The sequence below is a fragment of the Lampris incognitus genome, unplaced genomic scaffold (assembly GCF_029633865.1).
Source record: "Lampris incognitus isolate fLamInc1 unplaced genomic scaffold, fLamInc1.hap2 scaffold_186, whole genome shotgun sequence".
In the NCBI taxonomy this organism is placed as follows: domain Eukaryota; kingdom Metazoa; phylum Chordata; class Actinopteri; order Lampriformes; family Lampridae; genus Lampris; species Lampris incognitus.
Genome location: NW_026611145.1, coordinates 66,396 through 89,686, shown reverse-complemented (window position 1 = coordinate 89,686; position 23,291 = coordinate 66,396). Strand labels below are relative to the sequence as shown.

General features: G+C 43.9%; 1 protein-coding gene across 1 annotated transcript; it reads left to right on the top strand.

The window, feature by feature from the left end:
- Window positions 1–1,297: 1,297 nt before the first annotated feature.
- Window positions 1,298–22,958, top strand: LOC130132846 (uncharacterized). The gene is made up of 4 exons (XM_056301867.1): window positions 1,298–1,362; window positions 15,448–15,469; window positions 16,622–16,723; window positions 22,142–22,958. The coding sequence occupies exon 4, from the start codon at window positions 22,144–22,146 to the stop codon at window positions 22,819–22,821; it is 678 nt and encodes a 225-aa protein (XP_056157842.1). The 5' UTR covers window positions 1,298–1,362; window positions 15,448–15,469; window positions 16,622–16,723; window positions 22,142–22,143; the 3' UTR covers window positions 22,822–22,958.
- Window positions 22,959–23,291: the final 333 nt, after the last annotated feature.

Genomic DNA, 23,291 nt, shown 5'->3' with positions numbered 1-23,291 from the left:
GTATTAGTCAGTGTGTGTTGGTCAGTGTGTGTTGGTCAGTGTGTGTTGATCAGTGTGTGTTGGTCAGTGTGTGTTTGTCAGTGTGTGTTAGTCAGTGTGTGTTAGTCAGTGTGTGTTAGTCAGTGTGTATTGATCAGTGTGTGTTAGTCAGTTTGTGTTTGTCAGTGTGTGTTGGTCAGTGTGTGTTAGTCAGTGTGTGTTTGTCAGTGTGTGTTGGTCAGTGTGTGTTGGTCACTGTGTGTTAGTCAGTGTGTGTTAGTCAGTGTGTGTTGGTCAGTGTGTGTTAGTCAGTGTGTGTTAGTCAGTGTGTATTGATCAGTGTGTGTTAGTCATTTTGTGTTTGTCAGTGTGTGTTAGTCAGTGTGTGTTAGTCAGTGTATATTGATCAGTGTGTGTTGGTCAGTGTGTGTTTGTCAGTGTGTGTTAGTCAGTGTGTGTTAGTCAGTGTGTGTTGATCAGTGTGTGTTGGTCAGTGTGTGTTTGTCAGTGTGTGTTAGTCAGTGTGTATTGATCAGTGTGTGTTAGTCATTTTGTGTTTGTCAGTGTGTGTTGGTCAGTGTGTGTTAGTCAGTGTGTGTTGGTCAGTGTGTGTTGGTCAGTGTGTGTTAGTCAGTGTGTGTTAGTCAGTGTGTGTTGGTCAGTGTGTGTTGGTGAGAGTGTGTTTGTCAGTGTGTGTTAGTCAGTGTGTGTTGGTCAGTGTGTGTTGGTCAGTGTGTGTTTGTCAGTGTGTGTTGGTCAGTGTGTGTTGGTCAGTGTGTGTTAGTCAGTTTGTGTTTGTCAGTGTGTGTTGGTCAGTGTGTGTTGGTCAGTGTGTTTTAGTCAGTGTGTGTTAGTTAGTGTGTGTTTGTCAGTGTGTGTTGGTCAGTGTGTGTTGGTCAGTGTGTGTTGGTCAGTGTGTGTTAGTCAGTGTGTGTTGGTCAGTGTGTGTTGATGAGAGCGTGTTGATTGTGTTAACTGCTGGCTGTGTAACAAATTGTCCCTCGGGGATAATAAAGATTATCTTGAATTTGATTTAATTATTGGTTGATTGATTGATTGATTGATTGATTGATTGACTGTTTGACCAGCTCACTGACTGACCGACTCAATGATTTATTGGTTGATTGATTGATTTATTGATTGAATCAGTGGTTGGTTGATTAATTGCTTACCGACTTGCTTATCAATTGATCAACTGACAAATTTATGTATATATTCTTATATTTAATAGACAGTCTGATTCATTGATTGATTAGTGATTGATTGCCAGGAGTATTGATTGATTGATCGATTGACAGGCTGGAGTTGGAGATCGGTGTCTTGGAGAGTGAGGAACAGGAGATCTGTGCTGAGGAGCAGCTCCTCCAGGAACGCCTGCAGAAGGTAGATCAATAATCTATTATTGATTGTTTTGTTGTTGTTGTTGATGATGTGAGCTTGATTTTATTGTTCATGTTGTCATGTTGTCATGTTGTCATGTTGTCATGTTTGTGTTGTTGATTTTGTTATAATGAATAATTTATTGAGGACTTAAATCAAGTTAGTGTTATTTGTATAGCCCAATGTCACAAATGACAAATGTGCCTCAGGGGCTTTACAGCAACACAACAGGCTGTGCTTACCCCCTCAAGCGGGAGGAGGAGGAGGAGGAGGAGGAACTAACTCCCTGGACCGTCTAGCAGGCAGAACCAGGAGGAACTAACTCCCTGGACCATCTAGCAGGCAGAACCAGGAGGAACTAACTCCAGGGACCGTCTAACAGGCAGAACCAGGAGGAACTAACTCCCTGGACCATCTAGCAGGCAGAACCAGGAGGAACTAACTCCCTGGACCGTCTAGCAGGCAGAACCCGGAGGAACTAACTCCCTGGACCGTCTAGCAGGCAGAACCAGGAGGAACTAACTCCCTGGACCGTCTAGCAGGCAGAACCAGGAGGAACTAACTCTCTGGACCATCTAGCAGGCAGAACCAGGAGCAACTAACTCCCTGGACCGTCTAACAGGCAGAACCAGGAGCAACTAACTCCCTGGACCGTCTAACAGGCAGAACCAGGAGGAACTAACTCCCTGGACCGTCTAGCAGGCAGAACCAGGAGCAACTAACTCCCTGGACCGTCTAACAGGCAGAACCAGGAGGAACTAACTCTCTGGACCGTCTATCGGGCAGAACCAGGAGGAACTAACTCCCTGGACCGTCTAGCAGGCAGAACCAGGAGAAACTAACTCCCTGGACCGTCTAACAGGCAGAACCAGGAGGAACTAACTCTCTGGACCATCTAGCAGGCAGAACCAGGGGCAACTAACTCCCTGGACCTAGCTTTCACCCGCTGACGAGCACTGAGGGAGAGGACGGGGATGAAGAGCGACGCGGAGCTGGCCAGAAGTCCGGGATTTGTTCTGGCCATTGCTGCACGACTTGCTGAAAAAGACTTTGCGATTATTGCGGACAATGTTACGAGTGTGACAGTAAACAATGTAACCATATACAATTCATACACGTGTCATGTGTCATGTGACATTTAGCCACCTGGACAAGCAGGCTGGGTGACGGATGGACGGATGTCTCACACAGTAATAACACAGACAAGCAGGCTGGGTGACGGATGGACGGATGTCTCACACAGTAATAACACAGACAAGCAGGCTGGGTGACGGATGGACGGATGTCTCACACAGTAATAACACAGACAAGCAGGCTGGGTGACGGATGGACGGATGTCTCACACAGTAATAACACAGACAAGCAGGCTGGGTGACGGATGGACGGATGTCTCTCACAGTAATAACACAGACAAGCAGGCTGGGTGACGGATGGACGGATGTCTCACACAGTAATAACACAGACAAGCAGGCTGGGTGACGGATGGACGGATGTCTCACACAGTAATAACACAGACAAGCAGGCTGGGTGACGGATGGACGGATGTCTCTCACAGTAATAACACAGACAAGCAGGCTGGGTGACGGATGGACGGATGTCTCTCACAGTAATAACACAGACAAGCAGGCTGGGTGACGGATGGACGGATGTCTCACACAGTAATAACACAGACAAGCAGGCTGGGTTGACGGATGGACGGATGTCTCTCACAGTAATAACACAGACAAGCAGGCTGGGTGACGGATGGACGGATGTCTCACACAGTAATAACACAGACAAGCAGGCTGGGTGACGGATGGACGGATGTCTCACACAGTAATAACACAGACAAGCAGGCTGGGTGATGGATGGACGGATGTCTCTCACAGTAATAACACAGACAAGCGGGCTGGGTGACGGATGGACGGATGTCTCTCACAGTAATAACACAGACAAGCAGGCTGGGTGACGGATGGACGGATGTCTCTCACAGTAATAACACAGACAAGCAGGCTGGGTGACGGATGGACGGATGTCTCACACAGTAATAACACAGACAAGCAGGCTGGGTGACGGATGGACGGATGTCTCACACAGTAATAACACAGACAAGCAGGCTGGGTGACGGATGGACGGATGTCTCACACAGTAATAACACAGACAAGCAGGCTGGGTGACGGATGGACGGATGTCTCTCACAGTAATAACACAGACAAGCAGGCTGGGTGACGGATGGACGGATGTCTCTCACAGTAATAACACAGACAAGCAGGCTGGGTGACGGATGGACGGATGTCTCACACAGTAATAACACAGACAAGCAGGCTGGGTTGACGGATGGACGGATGTCTCACACAGTAATAACACAGACAAGCGGGCTGGGTGACGGATGGACGGATGTCTCTCACAGTAATAACACAGACAAGCAGGCTGGGTGACGGATGGACGGATGTCTCACACAGTAATAACACAGACAAGCAGGCTGGGTGACGGATGGACGGATGTCTCACACAGTAATAACACAGACAAGCAGGCTGGGTGACGGATGGACGGATGTCTCACACAGTAATAACACAGACAAGCAGGCTGGGTTGACGGATGGACGGATGTCTCTCACAGTAATAACACAGACAAGCAGGCTGGGTGACGGATGGACGGATGTCTCACACAGTAATAACACAGACAAGCAGGCTGGGTTGACGGATGGACGGATGTCTCTCACAGTAATAACACAGACAAGCAGGCTGGGTGACGGATGGACGGATGTCTCACACAGTAATAACACAGACAAGCAGGCTGGGTGACGGACGGACGGATGTCTCACACAGTAATAACACAGACAAGCAGGCTGGGTGACGGACGGACGGATGTCTCACACAGTAATAACACAGACAAGCAGGCTGGGTGACGGATGGACGGATGTCTCTCACAGTAATAACACAGACAAGCAGGCTGGGTGACGGATGGACGGATGTCTCTCACAGTAATAACACAGACAAGCAGGCTGGGTGACGGATGGACGGATGTCTCACACAGTAATAACACAGACAAGCAGGCTGGGTTGACGGATGGACGGATGTCTCACACAGTAATAACACAGACAAGCGGGCTGGGTGACGGATGGACGGATGTCTCTCACAGTAATAACACAGACAAGCAGGCTGGGTGACGGATGGACGGATGTCTCACACAGTAATAACACAGACAAGCAGGCTGGGTGACGGATGGACGGATGTCTCACACAGTAATAACACAGACAAGCAGGCTGGGTGACGGATGGACGGATGTCTCACACAGTAATAACACAGACAAGCAGGCTGGGTTGACGGATGGACGGATGTCTCTCACAGTAATAACACAGACAAGCAGGCTGGGTGACGGATGGACGGATGTCTCACACAGTAATAACACAGACAAGCAGGCTGGGTTGACGGATGGACGGATGTCTCTCACAGTAATAACACAGACAAGCAGGCTGGGTGACGGATGGACGGATGTCTCACACAGTAATAACACAGACAAGCAGGCTGGGTGACGGACGGACGGATGTCTCACACAGTAATAACACAGACAAGCAGGCTGGGTGACGGATGGACGGATGTCTCACACAGTAATAACACAGACAAGCAGGCTGGGTGACGGATGGACGGATGTCTCACACAGTAATAACACAGACAAGCAGGCTGGGTGACGGATGGACGGATGTCTCACACAGTAATAACACAGACAAGCAGGCTGGGTGATGGATGGACGGATGTCTCTCACAGTAATAACACAGACAAGCAGGCTGGGTGACGGATGGACGGATGTCTCTCACAGTAATAACACAGACAAGCAGGCTGGGTGACGGATGGACGGATGTCTCTCACAGTAATAACACAGACAAGCAGGCTGGGTGACGGATGGACGGATGTCTCACACAGTAATAACACAGACAAGCAGGCTGGGTGACGGATGGACGGATGTCTCTCACAGTAATAACACAGACAAGCAGGCTGGGTGATGGATGGACGGATGTCTCTCACAGTAATAACACAGACAAGCAGGCTGGGTGACGGATGGACGGATGTCTCTCACAGTAATAACACAGACAAGCAGGCTGGGTGACGGATGGACGGATGTCTCTCACAGTAATAACACAGACAAGCAGGCTGGGTGACGGATGGACGGATGTCTCTCACAGTAATAACACAGACAAGCAGGCTGGGTGACGGATGGACGGATGTCTCACACAGTAATAACACAGACAAGCAGGCTGGGTGACGGATGGACGGATGTCTCACACAGTAATAACACAGACAAGCAGGCTGGGTGACGGATGGACGGATGTCTCTCACAGTAATAACACAGACAAGCAGGCTGGGTGACGGATGGACGGATGTCTCACACAGTAATAACACAGACAAGCAGGCTGGGTGACGGATGGACGGATGTCTCTCACAGTAATAACACAGACAAGCAGGCTGGGTGACGGATGGACGGATGTCTCACACAGTAATAACACAGACAAGCAGGCTGGGTGACGGATGGACGGATGTCTCACACAGTAATAACACAGACAAGCAGGCTGGGTTGACGGATGGACGGATGTCTCACACAGTAATAACACAGACAAGCAGGCTGGGTGACGGATGGACGGATGTCTCACACAGTAATAACACAGACAAGCAGGCTGGGTGACGGATGGACGGATGTCTCACACAGTAATAACACAGACAAGCAGGCTGGGTGACGGATGGACGGATGTCTCACACAGTAATAACACAGACAAGCAGGCTGGGTGACGGATGGACGGATGTCTCACACAGTAATAACACAGACAAGCAGGCTGGGTTGACGGATGGACGGATGTCTCACACAGTAATAACACAGACAAGCAGGCTGGGTGACGGATGGACGGATGTCTCACACAGTAATAACACAGACAAGCAGGCTGGGTGACGGATGGACGGATGTCTCACACAGTAATAACACAGACAAGCAGGCTGGGTGACGGATGGACGGATGTCTCACACAGTAATAACACAGACAAGCAGGCTGGGTGACGGATGGACGGATGTCTCTCACAGTAATAACACAGACAAGCAGGCTGGGTGATCATGGTGTTGATATTGTTAATCATGGTCTTGTTGCTGTTGTTGTTGAGCATGTTGTTGATGTTGTTGTTAATCATGTTGTTGATCATCATGTTGATGTTGCTCATGTTGTTGATGTTGTTGTTGATCACGATGTTGATGTTGTTGATCATGTTGTTTTTGCTGTTGTTCTTCAGCATGTTGTTGATTATGCTGTTGATCATGCTGTTGATGTTGATCATGATGTTGATGTTGATCATGGTGTTGATGTTGTTGTTGATCACGATGTTGATGTTGTTGATCATGTTGTTTTTACTGTTGTTCTTCAGCATGTTGTTGACTATGCTGTTGATCATGCTGTTGATGTTGATCATGATGTTGATGTTGATCATGGTGTTGATGTTGTTGTTGATCACGGTGTTGATGTTGTTGTTGATCATGGTGTTGATGTTGTTGTTGATCATGGTGTTGATGTTGTTGATCATGTTGTTTTTGCTGTTGTTCTTCAGCATGTTGTTGACTATGCTGTTGATCATGCTGTTGATGTTGATCATGATGTTGATGTTGATCATGGTGTTGATGTTGTTGTTGATCACGGTGTTGATGTTGTTGTTGATCATGTTGTTGATGTTGTTGTTGATCACGGTGTTGATGTTGTTGATCATGTTGTTTTTGCTGTTGTTCTTCAGCATGTTGTTGACTATGCTGTTGATCATGCTGTTGATGTTGATCATGATGTTGATGTTGATCATGGTGTTGATGTTGTTGTTGATCACGATGTTGATGTTGTTGATCATGTTGTTTTTACTGTTGTTCTTCAGCATGTTGTTGACTATGCTGTTGATCATGCTGTTGATGTTGATCATGATGTTGATGTTGATCATGGTGTTGATGTTGTTGTTGATCACGGTGTTGATGTTGTTGATCATGTTGTTTTTGCTGTTGTTCTTCAGCATGTTGTTGACTATGCTGTTGATCATAATGTTGATGTTGATCATGATGTTGATGTTGATCATGGTGTGGATGTTAGTGGTTGATCATGGTGTTGATGTTGTTGATCATGTTGTTTTTGCTGTTGTTCTTCAGCATGTTGTTGATTATGCTGTTGATCAAGCTGTTGATGTTGATCATGATGTTGATGTTGATCATGGTGTTGATGTTGTTGTTGATCACGGTGTTGATGTTGTTGATCATGTTGTTTTTGCTGTTGTTCTTCAGCATGTTGTTGACTATGCTGTCGATCATGCTGTTGATGTTGATCATGGTGTTGATGTTATTGCTGATCATCTTGTTGATGTTGATCATGGTGTTGATGCTGTTGTTTATCATGTTGATGTTGATCATAGTGTTTATTTTTGTTAATCATGGTGTTGTTGCTGTTGCTTTTGAGCATGTTGTTGATGCTGTTGTTGATCATGCTGTTGATGTTGTTGTTGATCATCTTGTTGATGTTGATCATGGTGTTGATGTTATTGTTGATCATGGTGTTGATGTTATTGTTGATCATGTTGTTGATGTTGATAATGGTGTTGATGTTGTTGATAATGTTGTTGATGTTGTTGTTGATGTTTTTGATCAAGTTGTTGATGCTGTAGTTGATCATGTTATTGTTGATCATGGTGTTGTTGCTGTTGTTGTTGAGCATGTTGTTGATCATGGTTTTGATGTCGTTGTTGATCATGTTGTTGATGTCGGTCATGGTGTTGATGTTGTTGTTGATCATGTTGTTGATCATGGTTTTCATGTTGCTGTTGATCATGTTGTTGATATTTTTGATCATGTTGTTGATCTTGTAGTTTATAATGTTGTTCATCATACTGTTGATGTTGCTGTTGATCATGTTGTTGATGTTGTTGAGCATGTTGTTGATGTTGTTGTTGATCATGTTGTTGATTATGGTGTTCATGTTGCTGTTGATCATGTTGTTGATATTTTTGATCATGTTGTTGATCTTGTAGTTTATCATCTTGTTCATCATACTGTTGATGTTGCTGTTGATCATGTTGTTGATGTTGTTGAGCATGTTGCTGATGTTGTTGTTGATCATGTTGTTGATCATGGTGTTCATGTTGCTGTTGATCATGTTGTCGATCATGTAGTTTACCATGTTGTTGTTGTTGATCATGGTGTTGATGTTGTTGATCATGTTGTTGATCATGGTGTTGATGTTGCTGTTGATCATGTTGTTGATGTTGTTGTTGATCACGGTGTTGATGTTGTTGATCATGTTGTTTTTGCTGTTGTTCTTCAGCCTGTTGTTGACTATGCTGTTGATCATGCTGTTGATGTTGATCATGATGTTGATCATGATGTTGATGTTATTGTTGATCATGTTGTTGATGTTGATCATGGTGTTGATGCTGTTGTTTATCATGTTGTTGATCATGTTGTTTTTGCTGTTGTTCTTCAGCATGTTGTTGACTATGCTGTTGATCATGCTGTTGATGTTGATCATGATGTTGATGTTGATCATGGTGTTGATGTTATGGTTGATCATGTTGTTGATGTTGATCATGGTGTTGATGCTGTTGTTTATCATGTTGATGTTGATCATATTGTTTATTTTTTTAATCATGGTGTTGTTGCTGTTGCTGTTGAGCATGTTGTTGATGCTGTTGTTGATCATGCTGTTGATGTTGTTGATCATCTTGTCGATGTTGATCATGGTGTTGATGTTGTTGTTGATCATGGCGTTGATTCTGTAGTTGATTCTGTTGTTGATGTTGTAGTTGATCATGTTGTTGTTGTCGTTGTTGTTGATCATTGTGTTGATGTTTTTGATCATGGTGTTGATGTTGCTGTAGATCATGGTGTTGATGTTATTGTTGATCATGTTGTTGATGTTGTTGATCATGTTGTTGATGTTATTGTTGATCATGTTGTTGATGTTTATCATGGTGTTGATGTTGTTGATCATGTTGTTGATGTCGTTTTTGATCAAGTTGTTGATGCTGTAGTTGATCATGTTGTTATTGATCATGGTGTTGTTGCTGTTGTTGTTGAGCATGTTGTTGATGCTGTTGTTGATCACAGTTTTGATGTTGTTGATCACGGTGTTGATGTTGTTGTTGATCATGACGTTGATGCTGTAGTTGATCATGTTGTTGATGTTGTAGTTGATCATGTTGTTGTTGTTGATCATGTTGTTGATGTTGTTGATCATGTTGTTGATGTTGTTGTTGATCATGGTGTTGATGTATTTGTTGATGATGTTGTTGCTGTTGTTGTTCAGCATGTTGTTGATCATGGTGTTGATGTTGTTGTTAATCATGTTGTTGATCATGGTGTTGATGTATTTGTTGATGTTGTTGCTGTTGTTGTTCAGCATGTTGTTTATCATGCTTGTTGATGTTGCTGTTGATCATGCTGTTGGTGTTGTTGATCATGGTGTTGATGTTGTTGATCATGGTGTTGATGTTGTTGATCATGTTGTTGATCATGGTTTTCATGTTGCTGTTGATCATGTTGTTGATGTTGTTGTAGATCATGTTGTTGATGTTGTTGTGGTCGTTCAACATGTTGTTTATCATGCTGTTGATGTTGTTGTTGATCATGTTGTTGATGCGGATCATGTTTTTGATGTCGATCATGTTGTTGATGTTGTTGATCATGTTGTTGATGTTGTTGTTGATCATGGTGTTGATGTTGTTGATCATGGTGTTGATGTTGTTGATCATGTTGTTGATCATGGTATTGATGTTGCTGTTGATCATGTTGTTGATGTTGTTGTAGATCATGGTGTTGATGTTGCTGTGGTCGTTCAACATGTTGTTTATCATGCTGTTGATGTTGTTGTTGATCATGTTGTTGATGCGGATCATGTTTTTGATGTCGATCATGTTGTTGATGTTGTTGATCATGTTGTTGATGTTGTTGTTGATCATGATGTTGATGCTGTAGTTGATCATGTTGTTGTTGTTGATCATGTTGTTGTTGTAGTTGATCATGTTGTTGATGTTGTTGATCATGTTGTTGATGTTGTTGTTGATCATGACGTTGATGTTGTAGTTGATCATGTTGTTGTTGTTGATCATGTTGTTGATGTTGTTGATCATGTTGTTGATGTTGTTGTTGATCATGGTGTTGATGTATTTGTTGATGATGTTGTTGCTGTTGTTGTTCAGCATGTTGTTGATCATGCTTGTTGATGTTGCTGTTGATCATGTTGTTGGTGTTGTTGATCATGGTGTTGATGTTGTTGATCATGGTGTTGATGTTGTTGATCATGTTGTTGATCATGGTATTGATGTTGCTGTTGATCATGTTGGTGATATTGTTGTTTATCATGTTGTTTTTGGTCGTGGTGTTGATGTTATTTGATCATACTGTTGATCATGGTATTGATGTTGCTGTTGATCATGTTGTTGATGTTGTTGTAGATCATAGTGTTGATGTTGCTGTGGTCGTTCAACATGTTGTTTATCATGCTGTTGATGTTGTTGTTGATCATGTTGTTGATGCGGATCATGTTTTTGATGTCGATCATGGTGTTGATGTTGTTGAACATGTTGTTGATGTTGTTGATCATGGATTTGATGTTGTTGATCATGTTGTTGATCATGGTGTTGATTTTGCTGTTGACCATGTTGTTGATGTTGTTGTTGATCATGTTGTTGATGTTGTTGATCATGGTGTTGATGTATTTGTTGATGATGTTGTTGTTGCTGTTGTTCAGCATGTTGTTGATCATGCTGTTGATGTTGTTGATCAAGGTTCAGATGTTGTTGTTGATCATGGTATTGATGTTGTTGATCATGTTGTTGATCATGGTTTTCATGTTGCTGTTGATCATGTTGTTGATATTGTTGTTTATCATGTTGTTTTTGGTCGTGGTGTTGATGTTATTTGATCATACTGTTGATCATGGTATTGATGTTGCTGTTGATCATGTTGTTGATGTTGTTGTAGATCATAGTGTTGATGTTGCTGTGGTCGTTCAACATGTTGTTTATCATGCTGTTGATGTTGTTGTTGATCATGTTGTTGATGCGGATCATGTTTTTGATGTCGATCATGGTGTTGATGTTGTTGAACATGTTGTTGATGTTGTTGATCATGGTTTTGATGTTGTTGATCATGTTGTTGATCATGGTGTTGATTTTGCTGTTGACCATGTTGTTGATGTTGTTGTTGATCATGTTGTTGATGTTGTTGATCATGGTGTTGATGTATTTGTTGATGATGTTGTTGTTGCTGTTGTTCAGCATGTTGTTGATCATGCTGTTGATGTTGTTGATCAAGGTTCAGATGTTGTTGTTGATCATGGTATTGATGTTGTTGTTGATCATGTTGTTGTTGTTGATCCTGGGGTTGATATTGTGGTTGGTCATGGTGCTGATGTTGTTGTTAATCATGGTCCTTGTTGTTGATCATGGGGTTGACATTGTTGTTGATCATGTTGTTGATCATGTTGTTGATGTTGTTGTTAATCATGGTCATTGTTGTTGATCATGTTGTTGATGTTGTTATTAATCATGGTCCTTGTTGTTGATCATGTTGTTGATGTTGTTATTAATCATGGTCCTTGTTGTTGATCATGTTGTTGATGTTGTTGTTAATCATGGTCCTTGTTGTTGATCATGTTGATGTTGTTGTTAATCATGGTCCTTGTTGTTGATCATGTTGTTGTTGATCATGGTGCAGATGTTGTTCTTGATCATGGTATTGATGTTGTTGTTGATTATGTTGTTGTTGATCATGTTGTTGATGTTGTTGTTGATCATGGTGTTGATGTTGTTGATCATGTTGTTGATCATGGTATTGATGTTGCTGTTGATCATGTTGTTGATATTGTTGTTTATCATGTTGTTTTTGGTCGTGGTGTTGATGTTATTTGATCATACTGTTGATCATGGTATTGATGTTGCTGTTGATCATGTTGTTGATGTTGTTGTAGATCATAGTGTTGATGTTGCTGTGGTCGTTCAACATGTTGTTTATCATGTTGTTGATGTTGTTGTAGATCATAGTGTTGATGTTGCTGTTGATCATGTTGTTGATGTTGTTGTAGATCATAGTGTTGATGTTGCTGTGGTCGTTCAACATGTTGTTTATCATGCTGTTGATGTTGTTGTTGATCATGTTGTTGATGCGGATCATGTTTTTGATGTCGATCATGGTGTTGATGTTGTTGAACATGTTGTTGATGTTGTTGATCATGGTTTTGATGTTGTTGATCATGTTGTTGATCATGGTGTTGATTTTGCTGTTGACCATGTTGTTGATGTTGTTGTTGATCATGTTGTTGATGTTGTTGATCATGGTGTTGATGTATTTGTTGATGATGTTGTTGCTGTTGTTCAGCATGTTGTTGATCATGCTGTTGATGTTGTTGATCAAGGTTCAGATGTTGTTGTTGATCATGGTATTGATGTTGTTGTTGATCATGTTGTTGTTGTTGATCCTGGGGTTGATATTGTGGTTGGTCATGGTGCTGATGTTGTTGTTAATCATGGTCCTTGTTGTTGATCATGGGGTTGACATTGTTGTTGATCATGTTGTTGATCATGTTGTTGATGTTGTTGTTAATCATGGTCATTGTTGTTGATCATGTTGTTGATGTTGTTATTAATCATGGTCCTTGTTGTTGATCATGTTGTTGATGCTGTTATTAATCATGGTCCTTGTTGTTGATCATGTTGTTGATGTTGTTGTTAATCATGGTCCTTGTTGTTGATCATGTTGTTGATGTTGTTGATGTTAATCATGGTCCTTGTTGTTGATCATGTTGTTGTTGATCATGGTGCAGATGTTGTTCTTGATCATGGTATTGATGTTGTTGTTGATTATGTTGTTGTTGATCATGTTGTTGATGTTGTTGTTGATCATGGTGTTGATGTTGTTGATCATGTTGTTGATCATGGTATTGATGTTGCTGTTGATCATGTTGTTGATATTGTTGTTTATCATGTTGTTTTTGGTCGTGGTGTTGATGTTATTTGATCATACTGTTGATCATGGTATTGATGTTGCTGTTGATCATGTTGTTGATGTTGTTGTAGATCATAGTGTTGATGTTGCTGTTGATCATGTTGTTGATGTTGTTGTAGATCATAGTGTTGATGTTGCTGTGGTCGTTCAACATGTTGTTTATCATGCTGTTGATGTTGTTGTTGATCATGTTGTTGATGCGGATCATGTTTTTGATGTCGATCATGGTGTTGATGTTGTTGAACATGTTGTTGATGTTGTTGATCATGGTTTTGATGTTGTTGATCATGTTGTTGATCATGGTGTTGATTTTGCTGTTGACCATGTTGTTGATGTTGTTGTTGATCATGTTGTTGATGTTGTTGATCATGGTGTTGATGTATTTGTTGATGATGTTGTTGTTGCTGTTGTTCAGCATGTTGTTGATCATGCTGTTGATGTTGTTGATCAAGGTTCAGATGTTGTTGTTGATCATGGTATTGATGTTGTTGTTGATCATGTTGTTGTTGTTGATCCTGGGGTTGATATTGTGGTTGGTCATGGTGCTGATGTTGTTGTTAATCATGGTCCTTGTTGTTGATCATGGGGTTGACATTGTTGTTGATCATGTTGTTGATGTTGTTGTTAATCATGGTCATTGTTGTTGATCATGTTGTTGATGTTGTTATTAATCATGGTCCTTGTTGTTGATCATGTTGTTGATGTTGTTATTAATCATGGTCCTTGTTGTTGATCATGTTGTTGATGTTGTTGTTAATCATGGTCCTTGTTGTTGATCATGTTGTTGATGTTGTTGTTAATCATGGTCCTTGTTGTTGATCATGTTGTTGTTGATCATGGTGCAGATGTTGTTCTTGATCATGGTATTGATGTTGTTGTTGATTATGTTGTTGTTGTTGATCATGTTGTTGATGTTGTTGTTGATCATGGTGTTGATGTTGTTGATCATGTTGTTGATCATGGTTTTCATGTTGCTGTTGATCATGTTGTTGATATTGTTGTTTATCATGTTGTTTTTGGTCGTGGTGTTGATGTTATTTGATCATACTGTTGATCATGGTATTGATGTTGCTGTTGATCATGTTGTTGATGTTGTTGTAGATCATAGTGTTGATGTTGCTGTTGGTCATGTTGTTGATGTTGTTGTAGATCATAGTGTTGATGTTGCTGTGGTCGTTCAACATGTTGTTTATCATGCTGTTGATGTTGTTGTTGATCATGTTGTTGATGCGGATCATGTTTTTGATGTCGATCATGGTGTTGATGTTGTTGAACATGTTGTTGATGTTGTTGATCATGGTTTTGATGTTGTTGATCATGTTGTTGATCATGGTGTTGATTTTGCTGTTGACCATGTTGTTGATGTTGTTGTTGATCATGTTGTTGATGTTGTTGATCATGGTGTTGATGTATTTGTTGATGATGTTGTTGTTGCTGTTGTTCAGCATGTTGTTGATCATGCTGTTGATGTTGTTGATCAAGGTTCAGATGTTGTTGTTGATCATGGTATTGATGTTGTTGTTGATCATGTTGTTGTTGTTGATCCTGGGGTTGATATTGTGGTTGGTCATGGTGCTGATGTTGTTGTTAATCATGGTCCTTGTTGTTGATCATGGGGTTGACATTGTTGTTGATCATGTTGTTGATGTTGTTATTAATCATGGTCCTTGTTGATCATGTTGTTGATGTTGTTGTTAATCATGGTCCTTGTTGTTGATCATGTTGTTGTTGATCATGGTGCAGATGTTGTTCTTGATCATGGTATTGATGTTGTTGTTGATCATGTTGTTGTTGATCATGTTGTTGATGTTGTTGTTGATCATGTTGTTGATGTTGTTGTTGATCATGTTGTTGATGTTGTTATTAATCATGGTCCTTGTTGATCATGTTGTTGATGTTGTTGTTAATCATGGTCCTTGTTGTTGATCATGTTGTTGTTGATCATGGTGCAGATGTTGTTCTTGATCATGGTATTGATGTTGTTGTTGATCATGTTGTTGTTGATCATGTTGTTGATGTTGTTGTTGATCATGTTGTTGATGTTGTTGTTGATCATGGTGTTGGGGTGATAATCAGTGTTAATCACCGACTCTCTCTCTTTCAGGTCCTGGTGGAGCAGGATGGAGGTAGTGACCACAAGCCCCTCCTCTTCCTCTGTTTGTCTGAGTGTGTGTGTTCAAAGGTGGTATGTGCGTTTGTCCTTTCATACACATGCTCTGTGCATTTGTGTGTGTGTTTGTGTGGTTGTATGTGTGTGTGTGTGTGTGTGTGTGTGTGTGTGTGTGTGTGTGTGGACAATAGTCTCGCTGAGGCAGGGGAGATGAAAGCCAGGGCATACTACCCCCTCCCCCCCACACGCACGCACGCACACACACACACACACACACACACACACACACACACACACACACACACACACACACACACACACGAGGGCCATGACTCTGCAACCTGTGTTATCCTTTCTATTCAATAGCCACTCATTCACACACACACGCACACACACATACACACACACACACACACACACACACACACACACACACACACACACACACACACACACACACACACACACACAGCCTTCTGTCTCTTTGAATTCTGACAGCAGCTGTGCTTATGCAGCAGAAGTGTTTGTGTGTGTGTGTGTGTGTGTGTGTGTGTGTGTTGTAGTGTATGAGTTTGTATATATGTGGTGAGTGTGTGTGAGTGTCTATTTGCAGTAATTTGGGTGTGTCTATGTGCGAGTGTGTCTATGTGTGTGCGAGTGTGTCTATGTGTGTGTGTTAGATTGTGTGAGCAGCTGTTCAGTAATGTGTATAACAGCTGTGTGTGCATGTGTCTCTGTGTGTGTTTGTCTGTGTGAGTTTGTATATGTTTGTATACGTGTGTGTATCTCAATTTGTGTGTTTGTGCATGTTTACATATGTTTGTATATGTGTGTTCTATTGTTTGTGTGTGCTGCAGAGTGTCTTGCTGTAGTGTGTGTGTGTCTTTGTTACGTTGGTGTATGTGTGGATATGTACATGAATGTGTTAGATTGTGTGTGTCTTGCTGCTGCTGTGTGTGTTTTGTTAGAGTGAGTGTGTTTGTGTGTGTGCGCATGCACATGTGTGTCTAAAACCTGTGTAAAACCTCTCATGCCCCCCTCCCCCCCTCCCCCCCTCTCTCTCTTGGACAAACCCCCTCCGTTGACATCATTCTTCACCCATCACACGTTTCCAACTGGTCTTACTGGTCAGCAGCGCTCACCAGCTGCGTGTCCACTCCTCTGTCAGACCAGCAGCCAGGCCAGCCAGGCCAGCCAGGACCGCCAGGACCGCCAGGACAGCCAGGACAGCAGGCGGACCAGGACACGGAGGGGCTGACATCGAGATCAGGTAAGAGCAACACAAAGAGAGGGAGAGAGAAAGAGAGAGACATAGAGAGAGAAAGAGAGAGACATAGAGAGAGAGACAGACAGAAGGACATAAAGGGAGAGACGGAAAGAAAGACATAAAGATAGAGATAGAAAGAAGGACATACAGGGAGAGACAGAGAGAAAGTCATAAAGGTAGAGAGAGAAAGAAAGAAAGACAGAAAGGGAGAGACAGACAGAAAGACATACAGGGAGAGACAGAAAGAAAGACATACAGGGAGAGACAGAAAGAAAGAAAGACATACAGGGAGAGACAGACAGAGAGAAAGACATAAAGGGAGAGACAGACAGAGAGAAAGACATAAAGGGAGAGACAGCGAGAAAGACAGACAGGGAGAGACAGAGAGAAAGACATACAGGGAGAGACAGAGAGAAGGACATACAGGGAGAGACAGAGAGAAATACATAAAGGGAGAGACAGAGAGAAAGACATAAAGGGAGAGACAGAAAGAAAGACATACAGGGAGAGACAGAAAGAAAGACATAAAGGGAGAGACAGAAAGAAAGACATAAAGGGAGAGACAGAGAGAAAGACATACAGGGAGAGACAGAGAGAAAGACATACAGGGTGAGACAGAGAGAAAGACATACAGGGTGAGACAGAGAGAAAGACATACAGGAAGAGACAGAGAGAAAGACATACAGGGAGAGTCAGAAAGACAGACATACAGGGAGAGACAGAACGAACGACATACAGGGAGAGACAGAGAGAAAGACAGAAAGGGAGAGACAGACAGAAAGACATACAGGGAGAGACAGAGAGAAAGACATACAGGGAGAGACAGAGAGAAAGAAAGACATACAGGGAGAGAGAGAGAAAGAAATACAGGGAGAGACAGAGAGAAAGACATACAGGGAGAGTCAGAAAGACAGACATACAAGGAGAGACAGAAAGAAAGACATACAGGGAGAGACAGAAAGAAGGACATACAGGGAGAGACAGAGAGAAAGAAAGACATACAGGGAGAGAGAGAGAGAAAGACATACAGGGAGAGACAGAGAGAAAGACATACAGGGAGAGTCAGAAAGACAGACATACAGGGAGAGACAGAAAGAAAGACACACAGGGCGAGACAGAGAGAAAGACAGAAAGGGAGAGACAGAAAGAAAGACATAAAGGGAGAGACAGAGAGAAAGACATACAGGGAGAGACAGAGAGAAAGACATACAGGGTGAGACAGAAAGAAAGACATACAGGGTGAGACAGAGAGAAAGACATACAGGGAGAGACAGAAAGAAGGACATACAGGGAGAGACAGAGAGAAGGACAGAAAGGGAGAGACAGAGAGAAAGACATACAGGGAGAGACAGAGAGAAAGACATACAGGGAGAGACAGAGAGAAAGACAGAAAGGGAGAGACAGAGAGAAAGACATACAGGGAGAGACAGAAAGAAAGACAGAAAGGGAGAGACAGAGAGAAGGACATACAAGGAGAGACAGAGAGAAGGACAGACAGGGAGAGACAAAGAGAAGGACAGACAGGGAGAGACAGACAGAAAGAAAGACATACAGGGAGAGACAGAAAGAAGGGCATAAAGGGAGAGACGGAAAGAAAGACATAAAGATAGAGATAGAAAGGACATACAGGGAGAGACAGAGAGAAAGTCATAAAGGTAGAGACAGAAAGAAAGAAAGACAGAAAGGGAGAGACAGAAAGGAAGAAAAACAGAAAGGGAGAGACAGAAAGAAAGACATACAGGGAGAAACAGACAGAGAGAAAGACATACAGGGAGAGACAGAGAGAAAGAAAGACATACAGGGAGAGACAGACAGAGAGAAAGACATACAGGGAGAGACAGACAGAGAGAAAGACATACAGGGAGAGACAGAGAGAAAGAAAGACATACAGGGAGAGACAGAGAGAAGGACATAAATGGAGAGACAGAAAGAAAGACATAAAGATAGAGATAGAAAGGACATACAGGGAGAGACAGAGAGAAAGTCATAAAGGTAGAGACAGAAAGAAAGAAAGACAGAAAGGGAGAGACAGAAAGAAAGAAAGACAGAAAGGGAGAGAAAGAAAGAAAGACATACAGGGAGAGACAGAAAGAAAGACAGACATACAGGGAGAGACAGACAGAGAGAAAGACATACAGGGAGAGACAGAGAGAAAGAAAGACATACAGGGAGAGACAGACAAAGAGAAAGACATACAGGGAGAGACAGACAGAGAGAAAGACATACAGGGAGAGACAGAGAGAAAGACATAAAGGGAGAGACAGAAAGAAAGACATACAGGGAGAGACAGAAAGAAAGAAAGACAGAAAGGGAGAGACAGAAAGAAAGACATACAGGGAGAGACAGAAAGAAAGAAAGACATACAGGGAGAGACAGAGAGAAAGAAAGACATACAGGGAGAGACAGACAGAGAGAAAGACATAAAGGGAGAGACAGACAGAAAGAAAGACATACAGGGAGAGACAGAGAGAAAGACATAAAGGGAGAGACAGAAAGAAAGACATACAGGGAGAGACAGACAGAGAGAAAGACATACAGGGAGAGACAGAGAGAAAGACATACAGCGAGAGACAGAGAGAAAGACATAAAGGGAGAGACAGAGAGAAAGACATAAAGGCAGAGACAGAAAGAAAGACATACAGGGAGAGACAGAAAGAAAGACATAAAGGGAGAGACAGAAAGAAAGACATACAGGGAGAGACAGAAAGAAAGACATACAGGGAGAGACAGAGAGAAAGACATACAGGGAGAGACAGAAAGAAAGAAAGACATAAAGGGAGAGACAGAGAGAAAGACATAAAGGGAGAGACAGAGAGAAAGACATACAGGGAGAGACAGAAAGAAAGACATACAGGGAGAGACAGAGAGAAAGACATACAGGGAGAGACAGAGAGAAAGACATACAGGGAGAGACAGAAAGAAAGAAAGACATACAGGGAGAGACAGAGAGAAAGACATACAGGGAGAGACAGAAAGAAAGAAAGACATACAGGGAGAGACAGAGAGAAAGACATACAGGGAGAGACAGAAAGAAAGAAAGACATACAGGGGGAGACAGAGAGAAAGACATACAGGGAGAGACAGAGAGAAAGACATACAGGGTGAGACGGAAAGAAAGACATAAAGGGAGAGACAGAAAGAAAGACAGAAAATGAGAGACAGAAAGAAAGACATACAGGGAGAGACAGAAAGAAAGAAAGACATACAGGGAGAGACAGAGAGAAAGACATACAGGGAGAGACAGAGAGAAAGACATACAGGGAGAGACAGACAGAGAGAAAGACATACAGGGAGAGACAGAGAGAAAGACAGAAAGGGAGAGACAGAAAGAAAGACATACAGGGAGATACAGACAGAGAGAAAGACATACAGGGAGAGACAGAGAGAAAGACATAAAGGGAGAGACAGAGAGAAAGACATAAAGGGAGAGACAGAAAGAAAGACATACAGGGAGAGACAGAAAGAAAGAAAGACATAAAGGGAGAGACAGAGAGAAAGACATACAGGGAGAGACAGAGAGAAAGAGATACAGGGAGAGACAGAAAGAAAGACATACAGGGAGAGACAGACAGAGAGAAAGACATAAAGGGAGAGACAGACAGAGAAAAAGACATAAAGGGAGAGACAGCGATAAAGACAGACAGGGAGAGACAGAGAGAAAGACATACAGGGAGAGACAGAGAGAAGGACATACAGGGAGAGACAGAGAGAAATACATAAAGGGAGAGACAGAGAGAAAGACATAAAGGGAGAGACAGAAAGAAAGACATACAGGGAGAGACAGAAAAAAAGACATAAAGGGAGAGACAGAAAGAAAGACATACAGGGAGAGACAGAGAGAAAGACATACAGGGTGAGACAGAGAGAAAGACATACAGGGAGAGACAGAGAGAAAGACATACAGGGAGAGTCAGAATGACAGACATACAGGGAGAGACAGAACGAAAGACATACAGGGAGAGACAGAGAGAAAGACAGAAAGGGAGAGACAGAAAGAAAGACATACAGGGAGAGACAGAAAGAAAGACATAAAGGGAGAGACAGAGAGAAAGACATACAGGGAGAGACAGAAAGAAAGACATACAGGGAGAGACAGAAAGAAAGAAAGACATACAGGGAGAGACAGAGAGAAAGACATACAGGGGGAGTCAGAAAGACAGACATACAGGGAGAGACAGAAAGAAAGACATACAGGGAGAGACAGAAAGAAGGACATACAGGGAGAGACAGAAAGAAAGAAAGACAGACAGGGAGAGACAGAAAGAAATACATACAGGGAGAGACAGAGAGAAAGAAAGACATACAGGGTGAGACAGAGAGAAGGACAGACAGGGAGAGACAAAGAGGACGACAGACAGGGAGAGACAGAAAGAAATACAGAAAGGGAGAGACAGACAGAAGGACAGACAGGGAGACAGTGTTTTGTGTGGTTAATCTGGAAGTTAATTTGCATCTTTTAATGGCATCTTAAGTAATGTTCTTTCCAACTGAATTCATATTTTAGAACCACATTTCTCTCTCCCTGTCTCCGTCTCTCACTCCCTCTGTCTCTCTCCCTGTCGCCGTCTCTCACTCCCTCTGTCTCTCTCACTCTCTCTGTCTCTCTCCCTGTCTCTCACTCTCTCTGTCTGTCTCCCTGTCTCCGTCTCTCACTCTCTCTGTCTCTCTCCCTGTCTCCGTCTCTCACTCCCTCTGTCTCTCTCCCTGTCTCCGTCTATCACTCTCCCTGTCTCTCTGCCTGTCTCCCTCTGTCTTTCTCCCTGTCTCCGTCTCTCACTCCCTCTGTTTCTCTCCCTGTCTCTGTCTCTCACTCTGTTTCTCTCACTCTCTCTGTCTCTCTCCCTGTCTCCGTCTCTCACGCTCTCTGTCTCTCTCCCTGTCTCCGTCTCTAACTCTCTCTGTCTCTCTTCCTGTCTCCGTCTCTCACTCTCTCTGTCTCTCTCCCTGTCTCCGTCTCTCACTCTCTCTCCCTGTCTCCGTCTCTCACTCTCTCTGTCTCTCTCCCTGTCTCCGTCTCTCACTCCCTCTGTCTCTCTCCCTGTCTCTGTCTCTCACTCTCTCTGTCTCTCTCCCTGTCTCCGTCTCTCACTCCCTCTGTCTCTCTCCCTGTCTCCGTCTCTCACTCTCTCTGTCTCTCTCCCTGTCTCCGTCTCTCACTCTCTCTGTCTCTGTCTCCGTCTCTCACTCTCTCTGTCTCTCTCCCTGTCTCCGTCTCTCACTCTCTCTGTCTCTCACTCTCTCTGTCTCTCTCCCTGTCTCTCACTCCCTCTATCGCTCTCCCTGTCTCTGTCTCTCACTCTCTCTGTCTCTCTCCCTGTCTCTCACTCTCTCTGTCTCTCACTCTCTCTGTCTCTCTCCCTGTCTCCGTCTCTCACTCTCTCTGCCCTCCCCCCGCTCTCTCGCTCTGCTCGTTTCCAACAGTGATGATCGCTGAGGAGACCGGCAAGTGCCGCGTCTGTGTCCTCGAACTAGATGGCATCATGGACCACGAGGACGACGACGGAGTCCAGGTCCACGGCAACGGGGTCAGAGTTTATGGTGAGGAATACCACAACGGTGGCGGCGGCGGCGGTGGCGGTGGCGATGCCCACGATGATGACGATGAGGACAGTGTCCGAGTTCACCATGGGAACCGCAACAGGGTGCGGGTCTACCAGCATGATGCTGTCAGGGTCCATGAGGACATTGGTGTCGCAGTGTACGACAATGACGAGGAAGACAGCATCAGAGTCTGCGGGGATGACAGCATTGGGGTCAAAGTTCACTATGGTGACAGCGTCAGGCAGCACAATGATGACGAAAATGGCGTCCAATCAGCTGCAGAGGATGCAGACCTCGCCCCTCCTTCCTGCACCCCACCGGCCGTGCCACACATGGACACCCGGCTGGGGATGATGCCACCCTCCTCTTCCTCTCACTCAACCCCACTCTCCTCCTCCTCCTTTCTGCCCAATGATGACAATGGCATCGCTCCCGTGGCCAGCACCGAGCAACCAGTCACCATGGTGTTCCTTGGCTACCACTCTGTGGACAGCCCCGATGAGCGGTGGCGCGTTCTGGGCGGGGATGCGGCGGTGCATGCTGAGAGTGGTCCTGATTGATGACGATGACGACAAATCGCTACGGGAGAAGACGGTCACCGACCCCCTGCCATCATCGGCAGCATCTGCCCCTGTCATCGCTGCTGACCTGGTCTCCACCAAACTTGACACTGATGGTGACAACCCGCATGATGCCACGCCCGATGGCGACCAGACCATGCCAGCCAGCAACGGTGACGCTGCCGTCGAGCCCCGAACCCCACCCCCAGCTGGCCTGACCCTTTCCACAGGTACGACGGACAAGAGCGGACACTGCCGGTGCTGCCTGGTCATGTGACCCCCCCACCCCACCCATCCCGCCCTCTTTAAGGATGATTAACACCCACAATGCCCCGCCTCCCTTTCCACCCACCCAGCTTCTCTGCCTTCCACTTCCTGTCTCCGAATGGGTACTAACCACTGGCCCCGCCTACCTCCCTCCCTCGAACTCCAATTGGACCTTTTCTGCTTCCTCCTTTTCTTCTTCTGGA